This window comes from Apus apus, chromosome 15 (genome assembly GCF_020740795.1).
Source record: "Apus apus isolate bApuApu2 chromosome 15, bApuApu2.pri.cur, whole genome shotgun sequence".
Lineage (NCBI taxonomy): Eukaryota > Metazoa > Chordata > Aves > Apodiformes > Apodidae > Apus > Apus apus.
This window is the reverse complement of record NC_067296.1, coordinates 4,229,565-4,246,061: the sequence shown is the minus strand read 5'-3', so window position 1 is coordinate 4,246,061 and position 16,497 is coordinate 4,229,565. Positions and strand designations below refer to the sequence as shown.

Sequence of the window (16,497 nt, the reverse complement as noted above, 5' to 3'; positions counted from 1 at the left end):
ACCAGGAAAGAGGGAACTGAGAAATCCTTGAAATCCTTGAACAGAACAAAACAACAAGACACCAAAAAAACCCAACAACAACCCAAAGCAAAGCCAGACAGAGCAGATGAGACCACCAGGAAAAAGGAAATTGAGACCTAGCTTGAAAAGCTTGAAATCCTTGGCCAAACTGACAGATGCTGCAAAGTGTTATAAAATGTATATGGAGCATGAGAAGCAACGGAGCAACTAAAGCCAGTTCCCTGCATGAGGAACATTTACAGCCAGTCTGCCTCACACTGTCTAGGGAATGGAGAGGCCAAATTCAGCAATAAGCAGTTGCAAATTGCAGGGACCTCAGTGGAAACTGCATCCGCTTGCTGGGAGCTGCACATGGGCTCTTGTTCCCTGAATTACCAGGAGTGCAGGGTGCTTGATTGCATCTTGGCTCTTGATTACAACAGCATCAGCAGGCAGAATTAAACAGTTTGCTTCCTGGCCTATTTAGCATCCCTTAGGTGATGGGTTAGAGGGTAAGCAAGGCTTAGGAGACATTTAAACAGTTGTGCCAGCATCTGATTATTTCTATTTATTTTTTATCAAGACATTTGCAGCTGGTGATAAGGTTTCCCAAAGATCTGGCCTGGCTCCAGAGGAAAAAAAAAAACAACCAAGCAGTGAAAGCAGTTGTAAAAGCAGCTCAGCACTAGGTTTTAAAGCACTGCCTGAACCAGCTGCCATAGCAACTGCTATTTAAGAAAGAATTAGAGCATTCTCCACAGAAGCAGGAAAACTCACAGTCACTAAGTGCCAGGATGGGATGCAAAGCAAACTAAAGGGGGATAAATATAAGCAAGGGGGGGAAAACACACGGAAGTGAATGAGAGGCAGGGCTGGTTGCACAGGTACCTGCTCTCGTGTTGCAGAGATGCCTATAAATACACCAAGATACCTAACTCCAACCTCATTAGCAAGCATTTTATATACAGTTGATCCTACCTGGGGGCAGTGGGTGGATTACATGACCTCCCGAGGCCCTCTCAACCTCTATTTTCCATGATTCTTGGAGGAAGAAATCTATACCACCTGAGCTGACCTGAATCCAGAAGGGTAGGAATCTGGGAAAAATAAATAAATAAAAATCCAGTTTTCAAGTTCTCCTTGTCCAGGAGAAGAGGCAAAAAACCAGAACCTGCAGCCACAGCTTACAGCCAAGGTCTTCCTGTCCAGAAACCATATCCAAGCACTGTTTTCTACTGCATCAGGGTAAAGTGTGAGGCTCAGCCCTGCAATAAGGCTTCACCTCCAGCAATACTCATTTCTCCACCATTATTCATTTGTCAAGAAGAGGGGGGATTGGGTCAGGGTTTGGTTTTTTTGGGGGTGGGTCTTTGTTTTCAAAAATACACTTAAAACCACAATGATTCTGCAAAACTCCAGCTACCAGTGAGCTCCTGAGAGTAGATCAAGCTAAAATCTTATGTCCTTTTGGCAGAATAAGATTTGATATCACAACAGAGCACTGCAGCAAGGCAGAGCCTTGGCTATTGGAGTTGGTGGCCAAGGTGGGAAGACAGACAACATTTCACTCTGTGTTGCTGCAGATTATTACAAAGAAGATGCCAGAGGCCCCCCCCGAGCTGTTATTTATGCTCTCTGGGTTCTTGTTGCTGGAGTGGGACAAAACACACCATTCATCAGGGCGTAGGAAACAGCACATGCCTGGAAGGCAGCCAGGCAGGCAAGGAACTGCAAGAAGCTCCATGACACAGCCCTGTGGGGGCCAGAAGCTGGCTGGGCTGCAGCATCAGCCCTTCCACACCATTATCCCACCAAGGAGGCAGCCAGGAGTGCTGCTTCCAGTGCCTGATCAAACCCGTGTCCATGGCCATCACTGCATTTCCACACCTCAGTCAAGCTTGGACTGGGAAGTTCTGGCTTGGACATTTGGCAGCCTGTAGATACCAGAAAATAAGCAGCCATCCAAGGCTGCCTTCACTTTGTTGGAAGCAGAGCAGCCAGGACAGGGAATGGAAAGGTTAAACGCCGGTGATTTAGCACTTCATTGTATGCAGGAACCTCCCAGGACACCTGGTTGAATTAAGATCCTATGGCTAATCTGCTTTTGGCTGACTGAAGTCCTGACGTTCCCTGCAAAGGTGCCTCTTGTGCCCTGAGCTCTCCCTGCTGTGATTTGGCCAGGCAGGGTTTGCAGAGCAGATGGTGACCTTACATATCCTACCTGCTGCACCTTCCACGCACAGCCCTAAGAGCTTCAGCCCTCTCTCCCCATAGCCCAGATCTCCTTTTTGACAGGGAATGCTCCTTACTCATGGCTGCATTAAGCAGCCACCATCAACAATACCAACAAACCAAAGACGTGCCCAGTGTGCATGTAGGGGTACATGCAGCCAAGGAGACACCAGCTCACAGTTTCCCTTCCAAAACACACTGTAGCCAAATTTCAGAAGCTGAATAAGTGACTTAAGCCACATCAAGTTAGAAACAAAATCTGACATTGGCAACAGTCATCGGCCAATTGCTGTTTGATTGAAAACACCTTGATTCCAAACAGACCATCCTTACTGGAGGCACAAGTAGTTTGAATCTGATGTTCACTCATTATACATGAGCAATCTTTTCAGTGGTTTCAGAAATGGTGGAAGTTGGCACACACATAAAAGCCAGAACCTGAAACAATGTGAAACCCACCCATTTCCATCACAGAAGCCAAGAACGTGCTTCTGCCAAAATGAGGTACAAGCAGAAAGATCTGCCCACAGAGGTGGGGCTGGACAGCCAGGCATTCAAGGGTTTTGGGGGGTGTGTTTAAGTTTTGATCAAAGAAATTCCAGCCAGGATCCCTACATCACCATCTCTTGGCAAGGAAGGTCAGAGCACATCTGCCTGCACGTTGTGTGTCCTTGTTTTAGTCAAGCAAAGCAATTGCTCACTGTGCAGGGTGCAGAAGGGAGACTGTACATGCTGTGAGCTTTGCTGGGCATTGAGAAATTCTAAAGATGCAGATTTTCTGGGCTGTAAGTATGGAAAGAGCCTGTCCCCCATCTCACACATCCTGAACCAGCAAGCAGCAAAGCTCAGAGCAGGCAACTGCAGCACCCCGAGAACAAACACCCCAAGGATTAAGAAGAAGCTTGACCCACTGAAACCAAAGTTCTTCTACAACAGCTGGTGACATATTTTATAAAGTATATATTTAAGTTAATGAAATCTCATTTTGTTATTTAAAAATAATTTTTAAAGTGTTTCTGATAAAACTTTTTTTTGTTTAAAGAAAGGGTTTGAAACCAAACGTTGAAAGGTGACTCGAGATTTGGGGCTGGAGAGAACCTCACCCCAGGAAACCTGAAATGGACTTCCAGCATTAGTTTCCAAACAGGAAAGTTGACATTTCAAGCTCTTATGGAAATGAAAATAATTTTCCCACTTGATTGAAATACAAGGGAGTTAATAAAAAAAAGTTTACTCCTTGTGACAACATAGAAAGTTGCACAGTCAGTATTTCTTGTGCTCCCAGATGCCATCTAGTTAGCTGCCATATGCAACCCACCCTGCACTGGCATCACATCCAGATTGCAGGAAAAAAACCAAGCTAAATATGCCTAAATACATGAATCTGCTTTCGGAAGATGTACCAACCACCATTAACAAAATTACCAAAATCAATCATTGCCAAGAGCTCCCACACACACCTTCCCAAGAGGGCAGCTTTGGTTTCCACACCTATGGAGTTTAAAACTCAAGAAACACCTTTGCTGTCGAAAAGAACCTTCACATTTCTGACTCAAGACATTCCCCAAATACCCAGATATGCACTCAGGTGGCAGTTGATAAAAGACTTTTTTGTCAGAGCCCTTTCAAAGGCCACAAAATCCAAGAGAAAAATCTTCTCAGGCAGATAAATGCACTTGCACATCGAAACAGACACATGAACCCCATGCAAAAAGCTTCAGGAGACTAATAATGTAGGTGAAAAATTAAGGCACCTCATAAAAGGTTTTTAGTAACAAGGGAACAGATCACATCAACTTGGAAAGGTTAAAGAAAGCAATTTATAGACACTAATTAAGGCCTCTTTTAAAAGTGCCTTTGCAAATGACAAGGTTGGGTTTGTTCCAGAAAGGTGCAAAGGGAGCACAGCCAGAGCTGCCTGGGGATGGCTCCTAAAAGGGTTGGCCACACTCAGCACTGCCCCACGGTTACAGGAGGTTTAAGGGTCAGCAGAAAGGGAATTGAGGGGGATGTATTTATCCAAATAAACAGTGCAACACTTACACCCTCCCCAGGGAAATATTTCCCCGCGCTAGTGCAGGACCCAGCGAGCCCCAAGCTCACACCCGCTGCTCTGCTAATGGAAACAGTTTTGTTGGATGCCAAGTCCAAGGTCATCAAACCTAAGTTTTCCTTCACTTTCTGGCTCACCAGCCACCAGGATCTGCACGGTTTCACTTCTGCAGAGGTGCTGTTTTATGCAACACTCTGGCTCTGATGAAGTTTTGCTTGCGGGCTGCAGTGCCAGAAGGTGGGAGCTGAAGGACTTTGCAGTGATGCTTCCCAGAGCCAGGGCTGGGGGTGCAGCAGGTGCCTGCTCATCCTGGAGAAGGAGAAACCAGGGCACCTCCAGCACTGCTGGAAGGTGAGTTGGGTCCTTCACGGGGCTTTATTCCCCTATTGGTTTGCTGAAGAGAGCACAGCTCACCCCCAGCTAATGGGAACAACTCCAGCTTCTGTCATCCAAGTGGGAGCTGCCCCTACAAAGTGGCCAGGTGTGCAAAGGGACTTCCAGGCAACAAATGTCTCACATCTATCTGCACAGGCAGCCACTCAACCCACCTCTGGGATCTCTTTTTTTTGATTTGAAGATCACCAGCTACTCCCCTCATGCTCTGAGGCTGCTTTTCTAAGAGCTCAGCCATGTAGAAAGACCTGGACATGACAGCCCTGCAGCAGCTGGGACTGCTCTGGGAGACAAGGTGTTGTCCTGGGAACAGTGGGACCAGCCTCCTCCCCACAGTTTCGGGTCATTACCTTGTAGGACAGCCTCGATGGGCCACAGCCTTCAGCAGCCCTTGCAACTCCTTTGCAATTACTAGGCTGGCTTGCAAAGCATTGCTTTATTGCACTATAAAGCAACTCTCCTTGGCAGCCATAAGAACAGCCCAGAGGTTGTCCTCAATATGGCTGCTCACCATGACCTCTGCATGGAGTCAAAGCCTCCCCCCATTGGCACCATCTCCGCAGCCAGCTCAGATGATGAGCTTGGTGAGGGCTTGAACATATTTCCACTTAAAAAGGTGGTCGTGCATGATCACCCCCCACAGCACATCCTTTCCAGCTCCTCCAAGGGGAGAGTGGAGCGGGTTCAGTGCATCAACTGGGAACACTCTGCTCTCACCTCAGAGCTCACCCATGAACTGTCTGTAAATATTTCAGCTTTCCAAACTGAAGGTCCCAGCCAGCACACTGCAGCCCAGGGGGCCAGTGCCCTCAGTCTGGGGTCACTGCCCACCACCTGCTTCTCCCCAGCATGACTGCTCACATCTGCCACCAGCGTGTTTGCAGTGTGCTCCCTACCCTGGTTCTGTCAGCAGACGACATCCACGGGAGCTTTTAATAGCAGCTTGTTCGTTAAATCTAGGATATTTTGACAGATCTGTTGCAGAAGATACAAGGAATGAGCCCACAGGAGCCATCAACCCTTTGCAGCTCCTGCCTGCACCAGGGCTGAGGCTCCCCGAGAGCCCTTGCCTTTAGTCCTGCTTCACCAGAAGCACAATGAGATATCAAGGATGAGATACAGTGATTCTGCAACATGCCCAGTCACCCGTGGACTCAACAGCCACAGACAAGCCTGGATTTCTTCCACAGGACTGAATTCCAAGGTGTGTGGAGTAGTTGACACCCTAGAGGGAAGAGATGCCATCCAGAAGGACCTTGACAGGCTTGTGAGGTGGGTCAATGCCAACCTCACAAAGTTCAATGAGGCCAAGGGCAAGGTCCTGCACCTGGATTGGCACAACCCCAGGCACAAATCCAGGCTGGGGGGAGAATGGCTAGAGAGCAGTCCTGAGAAGAGGGACTTGGGGTTGGTAGTCCATGGGAAGCTCGACATGAGCTGCCAGTGTGTGCTGGAGCCCAGAGAGCAACTGCATTCTGGGCTGCATCAAAACAAGTGTGGCCAGCAGGACCAGGCAGGGAATTCTGCCCTTCTGCTCTGCTCTGGTGTGTCCAGCTCTCGAGCCCTCAGCACAGGAAAGACATGGAGCTGTTGGAGAAGGTCCAGAGAAGAGCCACAAAGATGATCAAAGGGCTTGAGCAGCTCTGCTGTGGACACAGGCTGAGAGAGTTGGGGCTATTCAACCTGGAGAAGAAAAGGCTCTAGAGAGACCTTAGAGAGGCTTTCCAGTGCCTGAAGGGGCTCCAGGAAAGCTGGGGAGGGACTTTTCACCAGAGAGGGCAGTGATGGAACAAGGGGCAATGGTTTTAAACTGAAAGAGGAGAGATTTAGGTTAGACATCAGGAAGAAATCCTTCACCACAAGGGTAGTAAGGGCTGGAATAGATTGCCTAGGAAGGTTGTGGCTGCCCCCTCCCTGGAGGTGTTCAAGGCCAGGTTAGATGAGGCTTGTGCAGCCTGATCTAGTGGGAGGTGTCCCTGCTGATAGCAGAGAGGTTGGAACCTGATAATCTTAGAGGTCCTTTCCAACCTTAACCATCCTATGGTTCCTCTTTTCCAAGTAGTCTTCTCACATTTGCATAAACAGGGAGATCACCTGCTAGAGGGGAAGCTGGGATGGCTCAGCCTGTGGCCAAGGGAAGGTACCACAGATACCCACAGGAGCTGGCCAGAACAAGTACTGCTCCTTACATTACTCCTGGGCAAGGTGCAGGCAAAGGACAGTGAAATCAGCAGGTCCAGATCCTCAGGGACACAGAGCTGCTCCCTGAGGAGCAGGGCAGGGGTTTGCACCCCCTGACTCCATTCTACAGGGCTCAACCCACCACCTCCATTAGCAGGTTACACAACAGCACAAGGCAACTCCAGAACAAAGGGCCAACTCACTATCCAACTCCACTCTTTTCCTCAGGCTCACCACACAGTGCCTACCCCCATCCCCTCTCCCACCTCAGGAGCGAGAACGTTAAAGACAAAAGTACAGCTAAGTAACAAAGGATGGAAATGGCACACCCACCCAGAGGCAGCTTGGGGGTGACACGTGCCAGCTGCACCCCCAGCTCTCTACCCTTCCTCACGCCAACTTCTCAGCTTCTTAATCATTTATATTTCACCTCCCCCTCCACTTCCCACATGGAAACAAAAGGTGATTCATACATCAAAATAATCCCTCGGGACTTCCAAAAGCCCACAGATTCCCTCACTTTGGCTGAAGGCACTTGAGAAGGAATTTTCCCAGCTTGGCCTGAGGTTTTGACCCTGTCCCCTCCTCCCCTTGTACTGGTCCCACAGCACAGAGGGGTCAGAGCAGGGACAGAACCTGCCCACACACTATTTTTAGGACTTTAATTGACCACAAACCAAATTGAATTTAGAAGCCTGAAAAGTCCAGTGACACAGGGGAAGCACCTCTGGCACCAGAGGCTGATTTTCCACCGAGGTTTTCTCACATGTGGTGTAACCAGAATCATGCTGGAAAGAGCAACTGATGGTTAAAGACCTGAGCTCACTTACAGAAAGGGCTCAGCATGATTCCGGTACCAAAAGAGACCTGCAACAATGGATTTTCCCTTTCAGGAGGAAAAGGATGGAGCTGTGAGCTGAAGGCTCAGTCCCTGCAGTCCCAACAGCCAAGTGTCCACATTCACATGTGCTGCAAGACCGTTGTCTGCAGGACCTCCAATACTGGTGCACTAATACTGCTGCCTGACCACGTGCCAGCCCTGCCTGTTGGTTGCCATCAGAGGGCACAACCCCCCTCCACCAGATTTTCAAACACCTCTGCCCTTCATGCCTCTCTCACAAGATAAAGTATCAGTAAGGCAGACAAGAAGGAGTTTCCTCCTTCCAAACTGTCCACATCCAAAGCCAGAAAGCACAGAAAGCCAGACTACAAGGCTGGGCCTCTCTCAGACACTTTGGCCCCATCACATCCTCCAGCCCAAGTGAGGAGCAGAGGCACCATGGCAGCATGAAGAGGAGGACAATGAGACCCTCATTGTTTTGCCCAAACACCATGACCTGTCCCTTACAGGTGAGCAGCTGGAAGCAAAACCCAAAGCCATACACTGCCAAGTGCCTGCCAGCACAGGAAGAGGTGATACAAGTTCTACATCTGTCATCTCAGGCAATGCCAACAGACAGTTCCACAGCAGGGCTCTGCCTGGCCTCACTGCTGGGGCTCTCCTATAAAACTACAACAGCTCAGAGTGAGAAACACAGGTTCAGTGGAGCAGAAAGCTGGAAGCAACTGTTAAACCTTTAAAGCAAGGAAGAAAAAAAAACCCTGCAGTTTCCAGGGCACTGTCACAGGTCTGCTCTCCCAGAGAAGGGCTACAAATGCAGGCAAAGCCACAGACACACAAAGCAGGGCTTTGCAAAGGCTTGTGACATTGCCCATCCCCACTGCCCACCACCAAAGTGCTCCAGCTCCAAACAGGTGCAAAACATGCACATTAGGACAAGTTACAGTGCACAAAAAGCCTTCTCAGAAACAGGGACACGACTTTGGGGAGATTCCTCACAAGACGAGTCAAGGTCCTTACCTTCCACCCACTCACCAGGAAAGTACGTACTGCTTCTTGAGAGAGATGCTGGAAACTAGAAGAACATTCACCAGCAGAGCTACAACTCAACAGACCAGGTGTTCTAAACATCTCCCTTGTCTCTGCCATGCCAAGGGATCAGGGTAATCACGCTGATTTCATTACCTGGCAGAGCAGCAACCCCAAAAGCTGCTCCAGGTCACCTCTGAGAAATGTTTTTATTTCTCTGCAGAGAAGTCAGCTCTGGCTCCCCAGAGCTTACAGGTTTACACCCCCCTGAGGCTAAAGGGGATTGGCTTTTAGACATTTTTTTTTCCTCCCTTCAGATTTTGAAGCAAAAAAGCAAAGCACTTCAATCCACTTTGAAATGGTGCAATCAAACCAATTTCTGAACAATTTGCATTTCTCTTCTATAGGAAGAATGGGAGTGTTTTGAACAGGGGAATAAATTCACACATCCATGTAGCTCTGAATTCATCCCTCTCAAGCAGGGAAGCTGAAGAGATTTACACTGACATGTAAATCCCTGTGACAGACTTCTGTAAAACCCCTGAAAGAGGCACACCCAGAAGGCAAAGAAACGTTTCACACCTTCTGTAAGTAGGAAGTGTGAAAAGTAGAGATGGAAGCTGCCTCCCTTTCCTCAAATCTCAGTCATAACTCCTGCCATATCCTGGCACTGATGTGCCCACTCCTGATGTCAATGTAGGTAAGGTTGGTGTCACACAGTGATTTGAGGAGCTATATCAGAGATGACCACATCCTAGAGACTAACACCACCTCAAGGGCAGTCCAGTCCCTGGATGCCACCCTAGATGCCTCTGCACACCACAACGCTCCACGGATCTCACAAGTAGCCAAAGACATTGCCAGACACAAGCACTGTACCTTCCTCCAAGTCGTTCCTCAGAGAAGCCTCCAGCAGAGCAACGCTGGCTTCAAAAGACACTTTCTTCCTGTTAACAGCATTTCTCTTCTTTTCGTGCTTCCTCTTCTTGTGCTGCATCTCCTTCTCGTACTGTGCCCATTTCTTCAGCTGCTGGGCCCGGCGCTTCTGGGCTGCCCGCAGCCTCTCCAGCGTGGGCACCTTATCCAGCAGCTGCAGCTCTGTCAGGAGGTCCACGTGGGCATCCATCACTTCTGCTGAGGGAGTGGGAGTGAAGGGTGTCCCAGTGGGAAGCGATGTCCCACCGCAAGCCCTCTGGATGGCAGCTGCCTGGTGCTATACCAACATCTTGAGGCCGAGCTGGGAAGGGCCCATTGCAGTGTCTGATGAGAATATGGTGGAAACCTGAAATGAGGAGGAAAGTGTGAGGGATCAAGTCTCGTCATCCTGTGCAGAAAAGCAACTGAGACCAGCCCGTTGGAAAACATGACAGGCAGCACCTACCATTTCAAAAGGCAGCTCATTTGTGCTTTAATTGCTTGGTGCTTCTCACTGGGTTTTGCAGTTCCACCCTTCACCTACTCCAAACACAACTCTCTTGATTAAGCAGTAGTTTTAGAGGGTAATTCATTTGCATCTACAGCTCAAGGTAGCCCTCCCTTAGGAGCAGAAGAAAGTCTTAATAAGCAAAGATCTTCCATAGAATTCCGTATCACTCCTCAGACAAGTCAGAGATTGAAGCCCTGAGACACATCCTTCCCTGCAGCTGATCCCTTCCAGCATTCCCATCACCCCATGATGCCAGTGTCCCCAGCACCTCAGCCAGGACTGCACTGATCCACACCAGCAGCCACCTCCCTGAAACATTTTGGTCAGGGCAGAGGGGACCAGGACTGCAGTGACAGAGCCCAGGGCAGCCAGAGACACCAGATGAGACCTTCCCTGCACGACTAAACCAGAAGGCAGAGGGTAGAGGTGTCTGGGCCTACCCATCTGAGGTCAGACAGATTTTCCCAGAGGAGCTCTACTCACCAGGAGTATCATTCCCACTCTTCTACTTCAACCATCAGCCCCCTCTCACCCCAGCTGAGTTGGTGGTAGCTCCCAGGGAGGTGTTAGTAACATTTCAACCTCCTCAGTTACTGAAAAACGTGGGGGGTTGTGTTCAATTCTCTCTTCAGGTTTTTTCTTCGCCACACACTAGCTCATTCTGGTTTTGTTGCACGAGGCTTCATAAACACAACAACAGGAGCAGTTAAATCACAGCCCAGCCCCAGGCTCCTGGTGTGACAAGGACACCAGAGCCCTCTGAGCAGTGCTACCTGCCCAGCCATCACCCACAGGCAGCCACCCCATCATCTGCTGCACAGGAGGAGACAACGAGTCCCAGATTGAAGGCATGGTCCAACAGGGAAAGGTGCATTTGTAATGAAGCCAATGTCACAAGAAGATGGAACGAGCCTTTCCAAACAGACCCTGTCACAACACACTGACGGGTGAGGTGAGCATGCCAAACCAGAATCAACTGTAAATAGCCACCAATGAGACGAGAGCTCTCATGGATCAGCCAGCTGGGGAGGTGGGGGGAAACAAACCCTACAAAAAAACCCCACAAAAAACACAAAATGAAAGAAAGATATAAGCAGTTTATGGGAGAGGGAGACTGGAGAGCCTAAGTGTTCACCTGAGAAAGCCCCAGCAGGGCAGCTGAAGCCATTCCTTGGGTAACTCTCCTGTTACAGAAGAAAGGAAGCAACAGTCTCATAAGCAATGGATGCCAAATATCTACAGGGAGAACCAGCAACAGAAGAGAGGGAGCTAGAGCAAGGTGAGAGCTGTGGTGAGGATACCAAACCTTACCCACCCAGCCAAGCCAGGGAAAGCTGCCATCCGTCCCCCTTCAGAGGGTGAAGCAGCCCAGCCAGGGAGGCATCACCCTGAGGAGCTGCGGGGAGGTGTCCAACCGTGCAGCACATCCTTCACCTCCCCATGCATTTTGCAAGGTAGAGGCAGCCACTCCATCCAAAGATTGCTCCAGACCTTCCGCAGGGGTTTGACCTTCCCTATAAATATCCCTGCAGACTGACAGCCAGGCAGCCGTTTCCTCCCTGAGATAATTGGTTTGAGAACTGAAAACAAACAAACTCAGCCAGAGCACACGGGCGGGCCCGGACACTCGCTTTATTCATTAAATGGCCAACAGAAGGCCAAGGGCAGCTTCAGCAGTACCTGCAAACCTGATTTTGAGGGTTTCAGGACAGATCCGAAAAAACACAAACCCCAACAAACCCTGTTCCATCCCATAACTTCAGATTGGAAAACAAAACGCAATGCTTTAGTTCCACAGAGTTCCAGAACCTGAAGGGGCTACAGGAAAATCAGGGAAGGACTTTTCATGAGAGCATGGAGTCAGAGGACAAGGGATGATGGCTTTAAACTGGAAGAGGGGAGTTTGAGGTTAGATATTAGGAGGAAATTCTTTAGTGTGAGGGCAGTGAGACACTGGAACAGGTTGTCCAGAGAAGCTGTGGATGCCCCATGCTTGGAAGTGTTGAAGGGCAGGTTGGATGGGGCTGGTGCAGCCTGGGCTGGTGGGAGGTGTCCCTGCCTTCGGAGGGAGGCTGGGACTAGATGATCTTTAAGGTCTCTTCTAACCCAAACCATTATATGATTCTATGATAGGGAAAAGGAAATAATTGCGAAGTTTTTCAGAAGAGAGATACTGCCTAAAAATTCAAACACTTACTTGAGATAGAAAGCACCAACTCAGGACTTCAGCAATGCTGCTGGGAAGCAAGGGCAGCATGTCAGGGCTCCTCCATGGCACCAGACCCTGCACAGCTCTCCCAGAGCCCCACCACAGCTCCCACAAACCCTGCTGGCAAGAGGGCCATAAATGCTGCCCCCTTTCCAAACAGCTTCTGTTTGAGGGCAGAGGCAATTCCCAAGCCCAGGCACTTGGCTGGAAAGTTCTTCACCACCTCTGGTGAACTCTGGTGAACAGCTCCTGCCCCTGGCAGGCATTCCTGGGAAGGTATCTTTTTTGGCAATCTCTGCTCCAGTAACACGGGCTGCAGATCTGAAGCCCTATTTACAATACCTCGAAGGAGGGGGAGACAAGGGCAGGAAATGCCTCTCGGCATTCCACACGGAGCACACCCACCCTGCTCCTTTTCCAGGCCACTTCTGCCATTGTTCGTTGAAAGATGAACAAATATTTTCCAAAACACACCTGAAGTAGAAACGAAGACCTAATTCAGGGGGTTTATTAAAGCAAATAAGCCTTATTTCAGCCTTTCCCTGTTTACCTCCAAAAAAGCTGGAAGAGTAGATTGCTCTCCTTGCCTGTGGTTCAACTTTCCTGTGTGCACCTCTTCCTCCAGCAGTTCTTCTGCTCTCACAGCAGAACAAAAAGAACTCAAGTAGCCTACAGATAGGAATGAAATAGAAAAAGGAGGTCCACAAACACCAAGAGATCTTCTGGAAACACCAGACACCATAATTCCTCAAATCAATCAGCTAACAAACCTCTAAAGAAGCAGAGAGGTCATCCTGAGAAGTCTCCCTGAAGGGGACACAGCTCAACTTCTCCCAGACTTAAGTACAAGTTCCCCTACATCCAGCCCTGAGCCCTCTCAAAGACTTTGGCCCCACCACTCCAGCTGCCTGTGTTAAAAGCTCCTTCTTTCTTTCCTGTACTGAAGAAGTGGCACATCGACTTCTCCTTGCACAAACTGGTCAGTCTAACTATAGCACAATTCCAGGTCCCAGCACTTGTTTACTTGCAAAGTGACACAGAAGCTGGCTGTGTGGGTGTCTGTGGTTTGCAAGGCATCACATTTTGGTTTCTGTTTTATTTAAAGATGACTACCAAAAAAAAAAAAAGGTGCCGTTCCTCGTGTTCAACCGAGTTGAGTTTCCATGAGCTCAGCAGATCTGCCTGCTGCTGTGCTGAGAGCATCCTGCTAGACACACGCAGTCCCCAGCCCCGTGAGGACAGTGGGTGACTATTTCAGGGGCCAAAAGGAAGGGAAGACACTCCTGCCACCACTGTCCTCTTGGTGCTGCAGCCGAGAGAGACCCGCTCCAACCATGTCAAAGATCAGTCCTACAAAACGCACGCCAGCGTTGGCACACAATCCTGCTTTAAAATAAAAAAACCTTCCATTTCCTGTTCATTTTGCCTCACCTTAGTACAGGAGTTGACTCACCAAGCTCAAAGGACTATTTCAGGGCACTGGTTACTCACTTGCACTACAAGAAATGATGGTGATTCTGTGAAGTGAGAGTTGACTGAGTCAGTGGTTGCAACAAGCTGTACCACCTGTACCACCAGCCCTGCCTGGGGGAGGTCCTGGGTCTCCTGTACACACACATCTTCCCCTTCTTCCCCTTTCACATCTGGAGGTTGGTTCTTACATCCCACAAAGGAGAAAATAGAGTCCATTTATTTTCCACTCACAGCTGCCCCCTCTTCCTCCTACAAAGCCTTCCACTTGTAGACGCTTTGTCATAACGTTGCTGAGGTTGGAACCGGTTCCATTAAAACAGGGACATTGCTGGGTGATGCTAAAGAGCCTCCTTGTCTCCCTGCCAGACCACGAAGCTGGAGCTAAGACCTGCAAATCCTCCATCACATCTCCCCAAGGCACCTCTTAAAGCACAGCATGACACCAAAGCAGAACACAAACACTTCCAAGAGCTCTTCACTGAAGTGTCATCGACTTCGTTTTTACTGCACTTACAAAAAAACAAACACAAATGATGGAAGAGCAACCCCTGCGTGGGACACCTTGAAATGAAATAGCTCAGCAACTAAAGAATTCTTCTAAATTGTGCATCTTTCAAGCAAAGGTAAAATTCCAGGCCCAGGTATGTGAGCAGCCACTTCTGAAGTCAAGGGGATCATTGTCGTTCCCTGGATTGCTCGTGGGGAGGCACCTGCAGGATTGGACCCAGCTGATGAGGTGAAGCATCTGTGTCTGCAGCATAAAGTCAAGTCAGTGGCATGAAGAGGGACAGAAATAGCCCTCCCCCTTCCCACCTCAAGCTCATCTTCTCTCAGCTAGAATTGGAAACCAAGCACAAAAGCCTACAGCAGGCATCTGAGCACATAAGCAGCCTGCAGAGGAGGTGACTGTCTGATTTATTTATTTCATTAAGAGTCAATTCCTGCACCATGGCAAGGTGAGGAATTGCCAGATTTACCCTTTCTGCTTCCTACGAGGGCCAAAGCCAACCTGTACTATTTCTGTCCCATGAAATGCTGGATGATCAGCCCCTTGTAGCCCTTTTGCTGAACTCGTGCCCTGGCAACAAGGACCAGTGAAGGATTCACAGGTCCCTGCCCATGCAGGGGGGGTTGGAACTAAATGATCTTTAAGGTCCCTTTAAACCCAAACCATTCTATGATTCTGTGGTTCTCTTTCAAGCATCCCCTTCAGGATTGTCACCACTTGGTGCTACAAAGGGGCTGAAGAAACACATTATGCATTGCTGTTCCTGCTGTTGACCAGCATCTCCCCAAGTTCTGGAGGAAGCACCAGAGCAGCTTGTCTCTGCTCACTCCCCAGTGCAAGCAAGAGTTCTTTGGCAGCCCACCAGCCATAATGCCATCCACAGACAGCCAGAAAGCCACCAAGAGAAGGAGGAGACAGACTGAGGAACAGGCAGGACCAGCAGGGAGAACAAGGTGGGGAACATGGGGGGCTGCCCCCAAAATGGGTGTGGTCAGCCCCATGGCACATCCACAAAGCCAAGGTCCATTCCCTCCCTCCCTGCAGCCCAAAGTGGGGGTGAGGAGTGCAGCAGAGTCCCCATCCCACCCTGTCCAAGGAACCCACTCCAAGTCACTTCCTAGACTGTGTTCCTGCTGAGCACAGAGCAGGGCTGGTTCTGCCAAGGCTCTCTCCACACCCCCAGCAGCTCCCTGCAGCCCTTGGCCACACCTTTGGGAAGGAGGAAACCAAACCCTCTTCTGGCCTGCTGGTGGGAACTGTGCTGTACTTTGGGTTTGTAGGGTTGTGGGGTCATTTTTTAATTAGCACAGGGGGCATCAATAAGGTCTTTTGTGCTAAGACAACCAGAGCCTGGAACCAGGGTTTTTTTCTTTATCACAGGTGCTTCTCTCACCACCTGCCTTTTGGAAAGACATTTCATTAGAGCATCATCAACAAGGACACTGCATCAGCCCCTGCCACCCAAGCTATGGCAGCCCTACACACCAATAATGGGGGACACAGCAACGAGGCCCTCCAAATAAAGACAGACAGAAGGTCAGATCCCAGCAGCAGCCACATGGCAAACTGGGAAGGGGAGTTCAAATCACAAGGACACACTTGTCCCTTTCAGGAATCACAACCCCAGAACACTCGTTTTCTTCTCCAATGTTACAGGACAGTCATGTTTCCTACAAAGCCCAGGGGAGAAGGAGAAGGAAACACCCGTGGTGAAAGGCTGCTGTGGTCAGCAGTTCAAAATGCAGAATTTCCAGCCTCCTGAAGGGTTCCCTTTCTTTTCCAACACTGACATTTTCATTTCTCTAATATCACACCCTGCCAGACAGGTTTGCACCATCTCCTTTGCCTGGATCTCTGTGCAAGAACAACAATGCAGGAGGGCACTGACCACCACCTACCCTGAGATGCCAGGGCTGAGAGCAAAGCTGAGGCCAGAAACCTGTCACTGGGAACACACACAGCCTGGACACAGCCCAGGGCAGCACATAAACAGCCTGACATACACCTAAGCCACTTCTTTCAAAATACTATGCAACAAACCCTTCTCCAGAGGTCAAGAGCATCCACTGCTGAACAGATGAATACAGAACAAGGTCACTTGCTTGACTTCAGGCAGAAAACTTGCTGGAAGAGCTACACCACCACATCAGGG

At 49.4% G+C, this 16,497-nt stretch overlaps 1 protein-coding gene across 2 annotated transcripts in view; it reads right to left on the bottom strand.

The window, feature by feature from the left end:
* Nucleotides 1–16,497, bottom strand: part of PPP1R16B (protein phosphatase 1 regulatory subunit 16B) — a 65,754-nt gene that overhangs the window by 37,444 nt on the left and 11,813 nt on the right. Inside the window, exons 1-2 of one of the 2 annotated variants that reach the window (XM_051633251.1) lie at nucleotides 10,111–10,130; nucleotides 9,609–10,011 (exon numbers count right to left, since the gene is read on the bottom strand). In XM_051633251.1, coding sequence (XP_051489211.1) covers nucleotides 9,609–9,855 — 247 coding nt within the window. In that variant the 5' untranslated portion in view covers nucleotides 9,856–10,011; nucleotides 10,111–10,130. Of the gene's footprint in view, nucleotides 1–9,608; nucleotides 10,012–10,110; nucleotides 10,131–16,497 lie in introns of those variants that run through there. The other variant, XM_051633250.1, reaches the window with a different exon arrangement.